This window comes from Dioscorea cayenensis, chromosome 2 (assembly GCF_009730915.1).
Source record: "Dioscorea cayenensis subsp. rotundata cultivar TDr96_F1 chromosome 2, TDr96_F1_v2_PseudoChromosome.rev07_lg8_w22 25.fasta, whole genome shotgun sequence".
NCBI classification, from domain to species: domain Eukaryota; kingdom Viridiplantae; phylum Streptophyta; class Magnoliopsida; order Dioscoreales; family Dioscoreaceae; genus Dioscorea; species Dioscorea cayenensis.
Window position 1 is genome coordinate 19,083,449 of NC_052472.1, and position 18,688 is coordinate 19,102,136.

General features: G+C 38.8%; 2 protein-coding genes across 2 annotated transcripts in view; both read right to left on the reverse strand.

Moving 5' to 3' along the window:
- Positions 1–7,861: 7,861 nt before the first annotated feature.
- Positions 7,862–8,802, reverse strand: LOC120273900 (glutathione S-transferase T1-like; the record flags this gene model as incomplete). The annotated part of the gene is made up of 2 exons (XM_039280643.1): positions 7,862–8,200; positions 8,590–8,802. Coding segments are annotated over 2 exons (426 nt in total), but the record flags the coding sequence as incomplete, so codon positions are not given.
- A 1,504-nt stretch (positions 8,803–10,306) lies between these two features.
- Positions 10,307–18,688, reverse strand: part of LOC120273907 (receptor-like protein EIX1) — an 11,267-nt gene continuing 2,885 nt past the window's right edge. The window contains exons 3-5 of the mRNA XM_039280654.1: positions 11,299–13,985; positions 10,634–11,200; positions 10,307–10,508 (exon numbers count right to left, since the gene is read on the reverse strand). Of these exons, the coding sequence (XP_039136588.1) occupies positions 11,194–11,200; positions 11,299–13,985 (2,694 nt within the window). The 3' untranslated portion in view covers positions 10,307–10,508; positions 10,634–11,193. The remainder of the gene's footprint in view (positions 10,509–10,633; positions 11,201–11,298; positions 13,986–18,688) is intronic.

Here is an 18,688-nt window from a genome sequence, read left to right on the forward strand (position 1 = left end):
CCAAAAGAATCAATACTTAAGGGGTTAATCAAACAGATGATCAAGCCGGGCCCATTTCCTTGCATTGCCGATTGATTGTTGCACCAAGTATAATTAGAACCTCGCAGTTAACCTCCATAAGATTATTAATAGCTATAAATTCAGAGAAAACTCGGGCCTTGCGACGATAATAGATAGGAGATCCTCCCCGGTATTCAGAAGGAGAAGCAACCGCATTAAAGTCACCAATGAGAATCGAGGATAGTAATAGAAGCAAGACAGAGAGCTCAAACCAAACAGTCAGACTGCTCCTGCATGCGCTGGAGTTGTAACAGTAGAGATAATCCGAGACTCATTCCCTGCAGCTTTAGTAATTACTAAGTGTAAAACAAACCTCGGATCGGACAATAGGAGTGACTTTGCCAATATGCCTCTGCCAAGCCACAATGATTCCGCCAGAGTAACCTTCTGCAACAATGGTGGCCCAGGCCCAACACTTGCCAATTTTTGAACAGAACTTATCAAGCCGACCGTTATCAGCTCTGGTTTCCACTAGACAGAAGATGAGAGGCTTGAATTTCTTCATCAAAAATTTAATACGAGTGAAGGTATCCCGACTAGAGATGCCTCTGCAATTCCAATGTATAATATTAGTAATATTAGTGAAAAACATGTAAACAAATTGGATAAAAAGAGATCACCAAAAACAACAGAACTAAGAACATGAAGAGCGAGAGAAGAACAAGGACAAAGTCCTCTTAATGGGAAAGCACCCAAACCTCGAAAGTGCCTCAACCCCCACGATCCATCCGACCTTTCTTATAGATGGATTCCGGATGCTGAGGTACCCTACGAACAAGGGTTTCCTTGCGAAGTCCTGACTGAAATTGATCCAATGTCATACAATCATCTCGGTTCTTCCGGTCCTTCGTAATCAGACATCTCACTATCTTCATCCTCACCCTCCGATTCCTCTCCATCAGAATTACTCATGGGAAGATCAAAGTTCAATGACAAAGAGGGTGGGTTTAGAGCATCAGAGACCTGTTCCACTACCATGGCATGTGAAGAGATAAGAGATCCAAAGAATAGGATCGCGAGATGTCTCTTCGATGTCCTAAGCGTGCGTGTGTGCCAACGGGATCCCGCAGTGGGTCGACCCTAGCATTGGAACTCACAAAAGGCTTGGAACTAGCACCCGGTCGAGACATATTGGGCGGCCCGTTGTCCCTCGGGACGTGGGATTCTCCACCCATTATGGTTCCCATGTTTTTAGAAGGCAAAAATGTGTCAACTCCATTAATACCTGCCGCCTGATCAGGGGTGGGGCCCGATGCACGCAAGAGACTTCCAAGGTGACCTCCCCTGCCTCGAGAGGAGAAGCTGCCACGTGTCGAGTGGTTGTACCCAGAGCGAGGAGACGCTGAGTGTACCTGCTGAGGGCGCAGGGCTTCCGCATGCGCCGCACGTGATACTCGAAGAACCAAGACCACCTCCGGCACCACCGCTGCCTCCCCCACGCCCTCGCCGCCGGAAACAATCATCCAAGGACCAAAGGACGCCTCTTCCGACTCATTGTTATAGTTCGTACCTTCGTCAGGGTCATCCGTCGGGTCCTCTGCCTCGAGCCATCGCTCATAGGATCCAAATCCACCATCGCCTCCTTCCCTTTCGGTTCACCTGTGAACCCTGTAAGGGGTGGCGAGGGAGCGGCTTTTGTTCCATTGAACTCCGTGACTCAGTACTCGGGTTCGACCCATGCCCCACCGAGCCACGTGATAACAAAATGTGGGCAACTTCTCATAGAGAACCACAACAAACACTCTATGAGCATCATCCCCAACCCAAAAATCTTGCTTCAGAGGTTTATTCAGATCGATCTCTACACATATTCTAGCATACTTAGACCTAGACAAAGAGCAAGTAAAGTCGTCAATCTTTAATAAAGTTCCCAGAGAGCTAGCAATGAATTCCAGAGACTCCCCATCCCAGAACTCAACGGGAAGGTTGTGCAGCTGCACCCAAACTACATCAGAAGATAGCTTGGCAAAGGCGGGTTCAAAAAGGGTTTCCATGGAGCAAGTTGAAGGGACAACACCATTCACTCCCTGTGGACCCTCAAAGCGAAGAGCTCGAGAAACTTCATGAGATTCACATCGGAACAAAAGATATCCGTTAGGAAGATCGGAGATGGATATTTCGCCAAACTCCTGCCATCTGGTGAGAAGAACAGTCTTGATTTGTTCGAAGATGGGGGGTTTTTCCAAAGAACTTTCCAATCCGCGAGTGTTGGAATCGAAGACGAGCACGGGCCACATAGTCACTGTCAAAACGAATGAACTCAGACGTAGAAGCCTTTAGCTTGCGCAGCACTGGACCCTCAACAAGTGGGGAAGGATTGGAAGGGACGGTTTTTAACTGCGGCAACAATCTCCGCCCATGAGGGCGGGAGGGAGTGGAGGTGGCCCCCGCTTGCCATGGCAAGAGGGGAAAAAGAAACGAGGATGGCTCGGGGAACAAGGATGGCAAGAATCGAGGATCTCGGTTGGACCAACTCCTCCTTTCATTCCCCACTAATTAAAAAAATTATTTAAGGTTTCTGTGGAATCGATGCACCTATGGCTACTCCTAGTGCCGATACTAAAAAAATTTTTGAACATCTTCCCTCGTTGGATTCAATTCCTTTGCTTTTTTCCACCTCCAAAACGCTATTGCTCTTGGTTTCTATTTAATCCCAAACCATATGTATAGACATAAGTGATAGAACCAGTCTTCAATATTCTTCTGATAATTATCAAAGTGAGACAAAGTAATAATTTGGTCTCAGTAAAACTCACAAGCATTTTCTCGGTTTTTCTTCTTCATTTATATAGACTAACTATCGGTGAGTTACATGACTAACAACGTGTCCTACATTCTTGCCATGTCTTGCTTTGACCATGACCAAGAGAACGTGGCTTTTGGATCGACTCATTAAAACTAACTTAATGCACACAAACTCATGCACACACAAACTCATGCATGCACACAAATTCATGCATGCACACAAACTCATGCAAACTAATACACACATATTCATGCAATCGAGCGTGAAACAAAATAACTAATGCAACATGATTAATCTAACAAATCACCCCCTTAATCATGATATCTTCACTTCACATTAATCACGCCCGACTTACGTCATATCTCGATGAACTTGATGTGCCCGAGCGCCTTTGTTAGGATGTCTGCGGGAGTTGTCGTCGGTCTCGACATACGCCATAACTATCTTATCATTCTCGACACACTCACGAATGAAATGAAACCTTGTATCGATATGTTTTCGCTGCGGTCATGATGTACTTTGGGTTCTTGCATAGTTCGATCGCGACTTGTTGTCTACCGCCGACTTGACCTTACTAAGCACCATACCCTTTAGATCTCCAGAGCATTCGGTGAGCCACACACCTTGACACGCGCGTTGCGGCTGCACGAATGTATTCGGCCTCACCACGATGAAAGCGCGACAATCTTCTGCTTCTGTGACGCCCATGTGATGATGCTTGAACCAAGAAAGAACACCATTCCGAGTGGTGCTCTTGCGGTCATCTAAGTCACTGGCCAAGTCGTCTGCATCGGAACCCGACCAACTCGGGCTCCGACTTGACGTGCTTCTTGTAACAACACCCAAAGTCGACCGTGCCGCTTATGTATCTCAGGATGTGTTTGACGGCTGCCATGTGTTGCATCGTAGGTGCCTCCATGTACCGACTAACAATACCTACGGCATAGGCGATGTCCGATCCGGTGTTCACTAAGTATCGTAGACTCCCGACTATCTCTGCGATACTTAGTAGCATCTACTATGGAACTACCATCCTTTCTTCTCAGCTTCAATCTATTTTCCATCGGAGTTAAGCATGGATTGTAGCCGACCATGCCGAAAGCTCAATATTTTTATGTGCATAGTCGCTTTGACACACCTGTGATCATGTCAACACTTTGCTTAACCTCGATTCCCAAGTAATAATTTAAGAGACCGAGATCACTCATCTGTGAATAGCTTCGCATTTGATCCTTGAATTCAATGATCTTTGTCTACGTGTGAGCCGAGTGATGATTAGATCGTCAACGTATACTCCCACAAGAAGCAACGTGCTACCCTTTGTTCTCTCAGTACCTTGAGTGCTCTAAAGGACTTCTCTTGAAACCGAGAGAAGTTAACGAGTCGTCGAGCTTGAAAAATTCCACGCGTGGTGCTTGCCGCAAACCATACAAGGCCTTTCGTAGCTTGAGAACCATGTGTTTGTGCTTGTCTTCGATGTAACCGAGGAGGGCTGCTGCGCACACACCTCCTCGGCGAGTTCTCCATTCAAAAACGCAGACTTAACGTCCATATGGTGAACTTGCTAATCGCCATGAGTCGCTAGTGCAATCAACGACCGCGACGGTCTCCATCACGTGCCACCCGGCACGAATACCTCATCAAAATCCACCCGTCAGCGTTGAGCATAACCCTTCGCAACCAAAGCGAGCTTTGTGTTTGATGATGTTACCTGTAGGATCCTTTTTCACCTTGAACACCCACTTGAGCCCAATGGCTCTATGTCCTGCAGGAGGTTGACAAGCACCCATGTGTTGTTATTGCGGATGGTCGCATCTCATCGATCCATAGCTTGTTTCAGCACTTCTACGTCATTGCTTGGTCAATGCTAGTAGGTTCCTCGGCGAGAAAGAAGACGGATATTGTTGAAATCGGTGTCATATTCATACGTCACTTTCTTTGGGTTGTATCATAGATATCCGACACCATCCGATAGCGCGATGATGCATTCTCCGAATCGGTGATGTGTTGGTAGATGGTGTCATGCACTCGATGCTCGGTGTAACTCGTTTGGAGTCGAGATTGTTTGAGAGTCAGCTGCTTGTGGTTCCCACTGCTCCTGTGTCGATTGTTAGGGTAGTATTGATGCCATCATGTAAAACACCACCAACTTGATCGACAACATATCCAACCATGAAGGAATCGATACCTGCCAGAGCGGGTTCAAAATGAATTCGATGCCCAGTCCCACTTTTTCTCTTCCTGAAACACGTCTCGTGTTATATGTAACTTCTTGGTCTCCGGGTCGTAAACGCGGTAAGCCTTGGATCCCTCTTCGTAGCCAAGGAACACCATCGATTTTGATCCGTCCGATAGCTTTTGTCACACCAGGACCAATCATCTTCACATACGCAACACAACCAAACACTCGGAAGTAATGCACACGTGGTTTTCTTTTGTACCATGCCTCATAAGGTGTTATACCGTTGAGACTCCGTATCGGTGCTCGGTTGAGAATATGTACTGCAGTCTTTATCGCCTCGCCGCTGAACATAGTCGCACACACATACTATTTAGTAAGCTTGAGCCATCTCCACCACCGTCGATTTTCGCCGCTCAACAACTCCGTTTTCTTGCGGTGAGTATGGTGCTGATGGTGTATCGCTTTAATCCCCGTTCATCACAATAATCGGGAACTCGTTGGAATTGAACTCGCCACCTCGATGCATGACGAAAACGCTTTTAAGTTTGACATCCACCTCGTTCTCGGCGCAACCTTAATCCTTTTAAAATGCTTGAACGACTCATCCTTGGACTTGAGCACCTCGATCCACATATATCGCTATGATCATCAACGATCAAAAGAACATAGCGTTTACCTCTGGTGTCGCCCGGTATGATCGGGCCGCACAAATCACCGTGTGGTAACTCCAGTGGGCGCTCGGCGCGATACGTCGTAGCATGAGGAAACGGCATGCGATGTTGCTTACCAAGCATGCATCCGCTGCAAAGTTGTTCGACTTGATCGATGATGGGAATACCTTTCTCCATCTCCTTGGCGCTCAGGTCATGTAGTGCACGAAAGTTGAGATGTCCATACCATGCATGCCAACGCCACGCCACTTCATTTGCCTTTGTTAGCAAGCACATGGTGAGGCCAATTTCAAAGATAAAAGTGTACAACTTTCGTTCTTGGAGCGTAGGGACTTGTGCAAGTAGCTTCGTTCGCGATCATAAATTGTGACTCCGTGTTCGATGACGACCTTGCATCCATTCTCATCAAGTCGCCCAAACCGACGATATTCTTTGCGAAGGCGAGGTATGAAATACACCTCATGTAAGCACCCTATGTTCCTCGTTTTGACATCGAAACATAACGTACGCCTTTTTCGCATGATTTCCACGACAGACCCATCTCCGAACTTCACCGTGCCTTTTAACCGAATCATCAAGTGACGTGAACATCTCCTTGACTCCGGTCATATGGTTGCTAGCTCCCGTGGTCGAAATACCACACATCACTGCTAGCATCCATGGGAAACACTTTTTCCTCATTAAGAAACACCATCTCCGACTCATCTTCAACCACATAGACGAGATCACAATGCTCAGCTATTAACAATGCCGGTGCGTTGTCTTGCACTTGTGTAAGGTTCACCACCTCCTTGCGTTCGCGGCGTGGTTTTCGACATTCCTTCGAAAAAAATGGCGTAGATGTTACGGTTGAAGCACTTGACCTTGGTCATGTCACGGCTACTATCTGTGCAGTGCCACGGCCACGACCGCGTTGCTTGCCACGACGAAGATAATCACCACCACTGCTGCTTCCTTTGTCTCCACCCGGAAGAACCATCGCCGTGTTCTCTCCTCTTACGGTGAACAAACTTCTCCTCCTCGATGAAGAACAATTTCTTCGTTCATGCCACCGTTGTCATTCGCCGAGCTCGTGGCGCTCCTCAGCGGCTTTGAGCCGTCCGTGAGTTCCTCCACCGTGAGCGTCTTGAGATCGACGAGTGTCTCAATGGAGATTGCGACTGCGTGTGCTCGGAGGAACGAGCGAAGGAACTTCTTCACAACCCTCTCGTCGTCGATATTGTCACCTAAGATTCTCGGGTTATTTACTAAACCCGGTGAGCCGCATGGCGAAGTCGTCGACCGTTTCACCATCCTTGAACACGATGGACTCAAATTTCGCACGCAAGCGTCTCGCGCTTTTTGCTTATCGCGCAGCGCTCGGCACCCATTCGCATGGTCTTCCACGGCATCCCATGCTTGCTTGGCCGTATCCTTGACGGCGGAGTCGACGGCATCTCGGATGGCACGGCTCGAAGGATGGCGGATAATGCCATTCGGTCATCTCGATAGTCGGCGTTCCCGGGCTCGATCGCTTCCCGAGTCCCTGCGGCTTGTAGATTAACCCTCATCAAGAGGGCCCGGTCACCATAGTTTGTGCGTGTCAACATGGGATAAACCATTGTGCCACCGGTCTCCTTTACCACCAGCTGCACCACAGCGTTACGGCTATCGTTGCCGCTTCGCCATCGCCATCACCTTGGCCGCGGATCTTAGGTGCTTCGGTGGAGACCTTGAAGAAGACCTTGCCCCGTGCTCCGAGCATTACGGTAGAGTCAAAAAGCGTAACCCTCGCTCGGATACCACTTGATAGAACCGGTCTTCAATATTCTTCCGATAATTATCAAAGTGAGAGACAAAGTAATAATTTGGTGTCTGTAAAACTCACAGACATTTTCTGGTTTTTCTTCTTCATTTTATATAGACTAACTATCGAGTAGTTACATGACTAACAACGTGTCCTACATTCTTGCCATGTCTTGCTTTGACCATGACCAAGAGAACGTGGCTTTTGACTGACTCATTAAAACTAACTTAATGCACACAAACTCATGCACACACAAACTCATGCATGCACACAAATTCATGCATGCACACAAACTCATGCAAACTAATACACACATATTCATGCAATCAGAACGTGAAACAAAATAACTAATGCAACATGATTAATCTAACAATAAGGGCGTGTTTTGGAGTAAAGTATCTTTTGAACTGGTCAGTTATGTGCTTGTTGGTGGCATTCATCTTCAAAAATTTAAACTTCTTTATTTGTCTTTTTTGTTACAACAGAACCATACCGTACGTAGCTAATATTACTTTGCAGGAAAATAATGTGACAGAAAAATGTTAAAGCTTTGATGGAAGCTTGCCTTCTGTGAAGGATGTAATAATCTTATCACTCATTGATGACCTTTGCCTTTGCAACTTCGCTTTAAGTCTATAAAGGAATGCATGTACTTCTTCAAAATAATGACTTGTTGCGGCTTTCACATTTCCAACCCATTCCAGAATCTTTCCATGGGGGCCTAATATTCTTTCATGATCTTTCTCATCCAAAATCTGGGCCAAAAATTGGAAGAAAACAAAACAAATTTATCAAACAGAATAAGAGCCCTTGTCAAATATTACAGGCATCACAGAAAGATGTATGCAACTCTCTAAAAATGTAACACTGACACAAAAATAGATTGGATAAGATCAACTTGATTTGATCAAGGACATGATAGCTTTTGACAAGTGAAGCAGGAGAAAATGTCATCTAACACTGAGAGGTTCGACTAGTCTGGTTGATCATATTGATAAAGTGATAAAATTCATAAGCAATCTACAACTAAAATGCAATCCAAAACCTCCTTTTTCAGTTTAGCATTAAGGAATGAAAATCAAATTATGTCATAAGGTCTAAACAATAAGTGAATGCTTGAAGTCATCGTGTTAAGTAAACTAACCTCCAGTTGCATTATCTCACAAACAAGACTGAGATCTGCAATAGATGGCTGAAAACTACCTAGCAAAAATTTTGCATTTCCTTTGAGCCAAATTGTCTCAAATTTTGCAAGAGATGACGCCAGAATTTTCTCAGCTTCCTTCGCTGCTTTTGGATTCAATGGAAGGCCAAGTGCTGGTCCTGTTATGCTGTTCACAATAAGAGAGGCTGCAAATCAATATAGAGAATCTTATAAGCGCTTAAAGACGTCAGAGACTGCCATAATATTTAAAAAAGTAAAACATGATATTTATCATGAAGCCGCACACAAGGAAAAGCAATACATGCACAGATTGTAAGTAATTAGTTGTTTTACATAGATCATATTGAAAAAAAAAAGATCATCCTTTGTACTAAGTGAACCAACAAGAATACTCCAATAGATGTCTCTCTTTAGCTGTGCACTCCAATTTGCAGGTTAATCAAAGGCATTCACCATCTTTGTTTCTTGCTTGTTTTACTGGAAAACTCGAGCAATTTTCATACATAAAGCCACACCTATATATATGTATAATGATAAAGTCAGAATAGGAACAAAAGAATATGGAGAAAACAAAATTTTAAAATTCAATTATAATGTTCAATGACTTTGAAATCAATGATTGTATAAGCTTCAATTGTCAATAAAATGAACAAAAAAAAACGTGAATTCAAATGAAGAAAATATGGATTACCTCTCAAACAGATTAAACCTTTCATCAACAATTGCTGGAACTGGTCTCATTGGATTTATTTCTGCAAAAGCAGTGCACAAACAGCAATCTACATTTTACTGAAATAAAATAAGAAAAAAAATGATTTTTCTAGAGGATAATAATCCAATTGACAGACTTCAAAACTTCAGCAACAAATATGCAGATTGAAATGAAATTTATCATGAACTACAAATCAAAGAAGGATTTACAAGCAAATACCTTGGAATTGGGCATTTCAATGATCGCCCTTGGAGAGATCTACGCTCACCTCCTCAAAATCAATCCTATTCACCCTAAAAAGAGAATATATATTTGAAGAAAAATAAGCAGATATGAGCACAAACAAACAAATATGAGAAATATATTTCCAGAATTATCAACAGAAAATTGGCAAAAGAAGACAAAGAAAGAGGAAATTGAGACTATAATATTGTTACAGATTGAGAATTACTTGCAAAAAAATTAAGATTGCTCATGATGGCTAGCGACACCAGATCGGGTGTAGACCTTCAGCTTCACCATTTTTCTCACTCACTCACTCAACTCAATCTCAGCATCTCATAAAAGAAAACCAAAAATTTTAGTGTGTACACTGTCAGTCAAATATTACCAAATTTTACCAAAGTTATTGGGATTTATTTCTGCAGAAGAGCTTTGGTCCTAAAAATTATTTACATTTTGGCCAACATGCCGAGGAGCTCACCGGTGGTGGTGGACCAGAGCTCAGTGGGCTGATTTCCTTTTAAAAAAAAAAACAGGATGAAATCAAAATGCACAAATCTTGCTTGTTAACCATCAATCAATCATCTTGTCAAAAAATTATCGTAGTAAACATTTAAGGCACAGATAATAAAAAAGCACGTCCTAATTAACAAACCTCTTATACCACTTGGACAATTAGTGGAGTGCTTCATTCCCCAGAGAAGTGTGAAAATGCCACAACAACAATGGAGGCAAGCTTTTGTGTTTAGGGTTCATTATCCTCAACCCAAATGCATTCAAACGAAGGATCCTTTTTGTAATTGCTACATTCATGTAAATATATGGGGTTCTGTGCATGCTTTGATGCATGTTAATTAAGAGGCAGAACAATAGATATATAGATAGATGTATCTCCCTTGTAAAATCATGGTTGATATATGGTTGTTCTCTTTCAGTACGCCATTAACCGAAATGTATGGCAGCACTGCATGAGAAAAGAGAATTATTATAACTTGCCATGTAAAGGAACACAATAATTAATCAGATGGCAGAATGATCAATAACATTAATAATAAAAATTAATTAAACAGAAGATATATAGACACATACCTTTGTACTGAATTACATTGTTGGCATGAAGATCATATATATTGCAGGAAACTGCTAGCTCGCTCAAATTGCCATTCTTTTAGAAAAGGTAACTTATAGAACCACATGGGACACATCTCTAGTAGTTTTGATGATGAGCTATTTGAGAAAAATTGTAGTGAACTTCCAGAAAACATAGAAACTAGTAGAAGAATTGAAGAACCAGGATCACTTCTGTTTTGTCTTTTGAGAAGCTTCAAGTATATACTCACTGAGAACTTCCACTAACACAGGAAGATCAAGCACATTGATATGCTCAACTTACATATAATATCCTTTATTAAAACTAAAGACAATAATAACGTTACCATAAGAGAGTAAATGTATACACCAGATAAAATTTCATAACAAATTAAAATTACATTCTCAAAAGATTTTTCATGACAGTTTATGCATATAATTAATACAAGTAGGAAGTAAAATGTAAAACTCTAAATAAGATCGTACCCCCAATTACTGCTCGTGTTCCACATATATGGATTGTAATCCTTTATTTTGGCCTCCAAGAAGACAAGGTAGCACTATTCACTGGCAAGACCACATTTCTCTTCATTTTTTTTAGATTTACAGCAACAAGAACATAGATCTTGTCATAAATAAGATCTACAAATCGAAAATAAGCATACCTCCAGCTCTTTTTCAGTATCAATGCACCAGAAATTGCCCAAAACCCAAATATGAATCCCAAAGACATGCTCAAATAAAACCATATGGCCTCCAAGTTGTTGTCATCTTCATTGTTTGGCAACCCGGGTGGTTGCGCTGGTGCTTCAATCTCACACTTTGTATTTAATGGAACACCACATAGGCCTCGGTTGCCAAAATAAATAGATGGATCTAGAAGTACTTGAAATTGACCACCGTATGGAATTTCACCATAGAAATTGTTGTACGATAAATTCAGATGATTCAATGAAGTTAAGTTGGTCATTGTTGGAGGAATAACACCTGAAAGATTATTCACTGATAAATCAAGAACTTCCAACCACCTGAGCTCTCCAATTTTTTCTGAAAGTTGTCCTGATAAATGATTTCTGGATAAATTCAAGCTCTGCAGAAATGAAAGGTGCGCTAATTCTTCTGGTATCTCTCCTGATAACATATTATTTGAGAGGTCAATGCAAATAAATAATGATGGTATTCTCCCTTCCAACTCAAATTCTCTTCCTTTCATATTTATCTCAATATTGTTCACATAACCATTTATGCTTGACCAAATGAATCCAAGATTATCAGTTTTCATCGCACTAAAGTTGCCAAAACTATATGGTATGGCACCTGATAGATGGTTATTTGAAACATCAATGACATGAAGATATGTGAGGTTTCCCAATTGTGGAGGAATAGTTCCAGTAAGCATATTGTATCGAAGCTCAAGTGTCTCTAGTGCCTGCAAATTTTCTCCAAACCATACTGGTATACTTCCACTAATTTTATTATTTCCAAGATCTAAAGTTTTCAATGATGTACAATTTTTAAAGGATAATGGGAGCTCTCCAAAAAAATCATTATTGCTCAAATGCAAAACGAACAAAATTGTGGAGAAGATAGATGCGGGAATTATTCCATGTAGATTGTTATAAGACAAATCCATTACTATCAAAGAATGATTCCAGCAATCAGGAACTACTCCTTCAATCATATTCTTCGAGAGGTCAAGGACTTGCAAATAATTTAATTCACATAATGAGCTAGGTATACTTCCTGTTATTTTGTTTGAAGAAATATACAACTCAGACAAACTTAGCAGTATAAAGCTTGTATTGGAGAAACTAGATCTTGAGAATAAGCCCTGCGCCTGATCCGAATATGCTAGATTTGATGAAAAATGTGGCAACTGTCCTTCCAAATAATTATGACTTAAATCCAAAATTTCAAGATTGGTTAATTTTGATGAACCTGCTGGTATTTTGCCTTTAATTTCATTGTGTGATAAATCTATGCGTCCAATGTCCAAAGAGAAGTTCCAAAACCATAGTGGTAGCGCATCAACAATACTTGCATTTGACATTTCAAGTGAAGACAAAATTTTCAAATTCTGAAGCCATGATGGAAACTTTGGGCCCACTTTGCAATAGTTCATATTCAAATATTTTAGTTTAGGTGGAGGAACCCAATCGGCTCTCACTGCTATATTATTATAAGATAGGACCAACGTGTCCAGCTCCGGTAATAATTGTCCCAAATATTTTGGAATAGTTCCATTAAAATTATTAGAAGAAAGATCAAGAGCCTTAAGAGACTTAAGGTTCCACAACCAACTTGGCAATGGCCCACTGAGTGATGCATTACTCCAATATAACTCCTCTAAACTGTTTTTCAAGCACCCGGAAAATATTTCTCCCAATCTATTAAGATCACCAGAGAAATATTTATTTTCCGAGAGATATAGTTTGCTCAAGTTACAGAGTTTCCCCAAAGTAGTTGGTAGTTCAACACTTAGGACACCATTATATGAGAGATCAAGGACCCTAAGAGAAGTAAGTTTCCCAATATCGGAAGGGATAAGGTCTTGAAAATTATTATCATAAAGATGAAGATACTCAAGGCCACTCAACTTGAACAACCATTGAGGCATGGTGGAGTTAATGTCATTGTAGGAAAGATCAAGGAATCGAAGATTTGTAAAGTTAATTTCAACACCAAGTGAAAGAGGGATGTGAAGCTCACAATCATATAAGTTAATCTCAGATATCAAAGGAAGGGTGTTTAGTGATTTGAGCACATTTTTTGCCTCGGAAAGATTCACACCATTCAAATTCAAACATTGAAGAGAAGAAAGATTTGTGAGCCAATGGCTTCCAACCATATCAACAGAATTATATGAAAGATCAAGGTACTGCAAGCGAGACAGATTACCAAGTTGGTGTGGGACACGCCCAATGAAGCCAGCAGAAGAAAGATCAAGATATTGAAGACTCACCAGTGAACCCAGAAAAGTTGGAATTCTAGTATATTTAAAATAGTTCTCACTAAGATCCAAATATCTTAAGTGATTCAAAACAAGCAAAGAAGGCCGGATCTCACCTCCCAAAGACCCATTGCCACCGTCGTTGTTGAGATCAAGCCTTATAACATGGCCAGTGTAGTTGTGGCAATGCACGCCGGTCCAAGAGCAACAGTCCAGTTCAATCCAAGAAGAGAGACGTCCATTGGGATCTTTAAGGCCATTTTTGAAATCAACAAGTGCCTTCCTTTCTACTTCTCTGCAAATGGAACCACCACCACAATTGCAAAAAGCCAGCAAGTTCCAAGCAGAGAAGGCAAAAACAGTAGTAGAGCTAATTGAAAATGTTTCTTCATCACTCCCATTCTAAGCAATTGTCTTTTTCAAAGATATGTGTAATAATTTTTTTCTGGTTCCCCCTCTCGCATTATTTCTTTTATATATATATAAATGCACAACCTTAAGTCCGCCTTTCTGTGGAAAATTCAATGCGTGTGGGTCCAGTATAATAAATTTTGTAAAAAATAATGTTAAGGGGATGAGAAGAACAGAGTTTTTGTGTGGAAGATTCTTGCGTGTGGGTCCAGCATAATAAATCTTCTAAAGAAGTGATATGATCAGAAATAAAGAAATTAGGAGAAGATACGAACAGAAATATTCATGGCAAATTGGTCCAACTTATACAATAGAACAGAGGATATTATTTTGTGGTTAAAAACTAAGCCTATTTTAATCAGCAAATTTGTCTTTTTCTTATTGATGATCATGTTTGTTTCCTTAATTCAAATTTTTACCACAATATAATTTATTACTCCAAGAATGTACCTTCAGCAAATACTTGTATAATTCATTAATGCCTGCTTGGCAAAATGCAAGTATGTCTCTGTGACTGTGCTTAAGGTACTTTTCCTTGATAATAAATGTGATGCTTTTTGTTGAATAATCTTTTGGTCTAAAGTGCTAATCCTTGTGTTCCATTCTCTTCAGGAATCTGCAACCATTTGTTATTTTTCATTTTATGCTAAAATTGTGGGATTTTTTTTTTAACTTGATTTCATCTCAAATCATAATATTATTTATATTAATTTATTTATCTATATTTTTGTGATAATTTGGATAAGCCACCACAAACATATATATATATATATATATATATATATATATATATATATATATATATATATTATTTTAGGTCTCACCTGGTGTATTGGAATTTGGAAAGGAGTCAAGTACTTAATATTCCACATTCAAGTGTCTTAACAATTTAGTTATTACGGTATTATTACAATGGTAAAATATTGTTTACTAATTAAAAAATATAATTGTGTATTACCATATTTTTAGTTTCCTCTCATTTCCTAACATGGTGACAAAAAAAATTTGAGCAATATAAAAATGAAGACTAGTATTTTTCTATGAACATTGATTTTTGACCAAGTTACCACACAAGCTTTGGCGGAGTAAAAGGATGGCGAGGCCCTCATGTATATGGGTTCTCGGATGACCCACACACAACTACTATCACACTTCTAGAAAATGTGCATTCACCCATGATTCAAACTTTCACCATTTATGAAAGATTTTAATGATGACCCGACTACCAATAGACTATTTGGTCGTTAGTGAATATCTTGACCATTATCAACATGGAAAAATATAAGTGGAATAAAAATAATAATTATTATTATGATTTTTTACTAAGTTGTCATAGAACAACTTGATCACTAATTAACTCGAAAAGATATACATGCAATAATATCTTAGTGAATACAAGTCAAGGTCTTTTGAAGTACTGTCTATGCTCACTATCATATGCTAAAAGCACTCTCATTGGATATTGGATAGCATTATTGTTCTTTTCTTCTTAATAGCTTTTCAACAAAAATTATCAATTTAGTTGATGCAAACTCAATTAATTTTTTCTTGGAATATTTGAATGTTTCTAATAATCATATACAATATAATTAACCTAAATTTATCTCAATGAATATTAGTCAAGATCTTTGAATGTCTATGCTCTCCTATCAAAGGTTAAAGCACTCTTATTGGATAATATTATTGTTTTTTCCTCCTAATAGCTTTCAATATCATAAATTTGGTATGCATGTCATTTTCATTGATTCAATCCCAATTGATTTTTCTTGGAATATTTGAATATTTCTACGAATCATAAACCAAATAATTAACCTAAATTTATACTGTGTTAAATAGATGTATTTTATGTTGGAATTTTTTTTTAAATTATAGCAGCATTAAAAGAAAAAAAAAATTAAAGAGGTGATTTATAAATACATTGAATTCAATCTCCAAACTTGGCGTGTGGGCAAGAATATACTGCTCAATATCATCCAAGTGTTAAATAATACTCCATTGGTAACCATACAATAATAGAATTGGTATTTTATTCCCCTCCCAAGCCCTACATCAAAGCTTAAAGATTTTTATTTTTTTACCAAGCTTACAGATTTTTCTCATAGAAACTAGTATGTTTTTTAATATATTTTCTTTGTGAATAAATCCATAATAGTACATAAACAAGGAAGTTAATAGCCTATTGAATTCCGGGAGTTATAAATCTAGGTGTTGAAAATGCACCATAAAACAACATGGATAAAAATAGAAATAGTACAATCATATTGAAAAATAAATTAAAATTAATTAAATTTATTTCTGAGAATTCAAATTCATATAGATTTTTTTGGAATAAAAACTTTATAAATCACTTGATTTTTGTTTTTAAAGACAATTAATATAAATTATATAATATTTTTAATATAATAATATTACTTATATAAATATCGAGATAAGTTCCCCAAAAAACTGATTTAGCTTGAGCTTAGCTTGAAAAACAAAATTGAGCTGGGCTTAAAAGTTCAAATTTTCAAAACAAGCTAGAGTTGACTAGTAGAACTCTTCTAGCATATTCTAGGAATTAATATGTAAAAACTTTCTACGAAGAAATTGTTTTGTTTGTAGCTACAATAATGAGAAATGGACAAATAGACAAGTTGGTCTCGAGGGAAATTCTATGCATTTTGGGGTCTATTGTATAATTAACTTTTTATAGAATAATATTATTAAAAATTAATAAATTCAACTAGAGAAGTAGAAAGACTTAAAGTCAATTAACCATGCTTTGATTTATCTAGACTTTCTTATGCACTTCTCATTTTCTAACTTGTTTAGCAAGCATTAGTACTATCATAAATTGAAGAAGACTAGTATTTTTTCCATGGACTGAACAATTTGAGCAACACTCACATATATATATACACACAACACAAGTCATCAAGCGAGTTGATATGTGGTCAAACCTAAAAATTATATTAGTAATAAAGAAGCCTGCCAATTTGTAATATATGATGTAATATATTTAAAAGATAATTGCGGAGTTAGTTAAGTACTTGTTTTATTTATAAAAATAAAAATAAAGATAGCATTATATATCTTATATTCTAATATAATTAAAATCAACGTAGACTTATTCATCTCCAATTTCATAAAAACCAACCTATTTAAATATGATTTTTGTGCGTCCAAGTTCTGATATGATTCATTAATTAATCGATACAAATTTTGTGACTTGTATCTTCTGTTTGATTATTTGTAGTTGTTTCTGTTTTTAACAAAATTGTAGTTAATATACAATAAAGTTTCTCTAGTATTATATTATGCTGAATAATTGTTAAGTTAAAGGTAGATTTGAAATTTCTTTAAAAGCGCCAAAACTATGAATATTTTCCATGAACAAGGCTTTGAAAGTTTCTATAAAAAAAATGCTTTGAAAGTTCAAAGTCTTCAATAATTATAAAAAAATAAAGAGAAGTCATCTAGTGGAACCCAAACTCCACACTGGGGTGGGATTTCAGACTCTAATTTCCAAATGTTGGTCTTCGTGGAAATTTATGCTTTTTCTTCATAAGTATGGTTCATATCTTCTTCAATATTATTTGCTGACACTACAAAATTAATTTTGGAGTTTTATAATGTTTTTCAACTAGAATTTAATAGTGATATTATATATATATATTGAATAAAGTGGATAAACCACAAATTTATTAAAAAGGAGTATATGTGAAGCAACAAACTACATACATCAAACAGAAGCAAAGGTGTAAAAACTCGCTATCCTCACCGCGATGAGAAGAACAAAGAACAAGGAAAGCAAAAGATGAAGCAAATAAGAGAAGAGAATCAAGTTCTATGAGTCACCATTTGAGAGACACTGTGCCACCGAGAAAAAGGAAAACAAATTACTCCCGAGTCGGATTGGGCGCGGATCTCCTATAGGTCAAGAGATCCGGAACCGAGGAAGATTAAAGAACGCTTGATCTTCTCGGACCCTCCGAGGCTTCCGCCAGGGAGTCCTGAATCGCGAATAATTCTAAAGAGAGAATCATATTACCGCTTTTTATAAATCAGTAAAGTGTAAGTGACGTGAACATGTTTGGTTGAAAATACGCATTATTGGCGTTAATACCACAAATATTCCGTAAGATGGCTCGGAACGTAGGTCCCAAATATTTCGAGAGAAGAATTATTAGAGGGTATCCAATTGGTCCGTATGTTTGATACACGAGGAACGAGAGTTTCGTAAGATCGTAATAAAACATTTGAAGAATGACCAAATTCTCATCGAGTAGAGACGCTTTTAAGAAAGGGTGGTCCACCGACCAAACGTTATTAGCACATAGTAATACATGTGCAAGGGTATAAGGGTTGCACCTGAATAGGTTCAAGTGTTAGAATTTTGTTATCCCTAGGCAAGCCAATGTAATAAGGTGATTTTGCTAGAGACCTTAGTTTTCCTGTAATTTGGAATAGAGTTGATTGCGTAAGTCCTCCATCAATTAAGAAAATTGTGTAAAGCGATTTCGACAGTTGAAAGTTCTATTCTTTTCTAACGCACCGTGAGTAGGAATCATCATGATCATCGAACAATCCGTAAGGAATTTAGCAAGCCGTGGCAAAACTCATCTGAAGTGGCAAGACCTAAAGGGATTACCTCGGAATCGATATCACATGAATAAATTGTTTTAAAGTAATCCAAGGGTAAGGGCGCCTAGAAA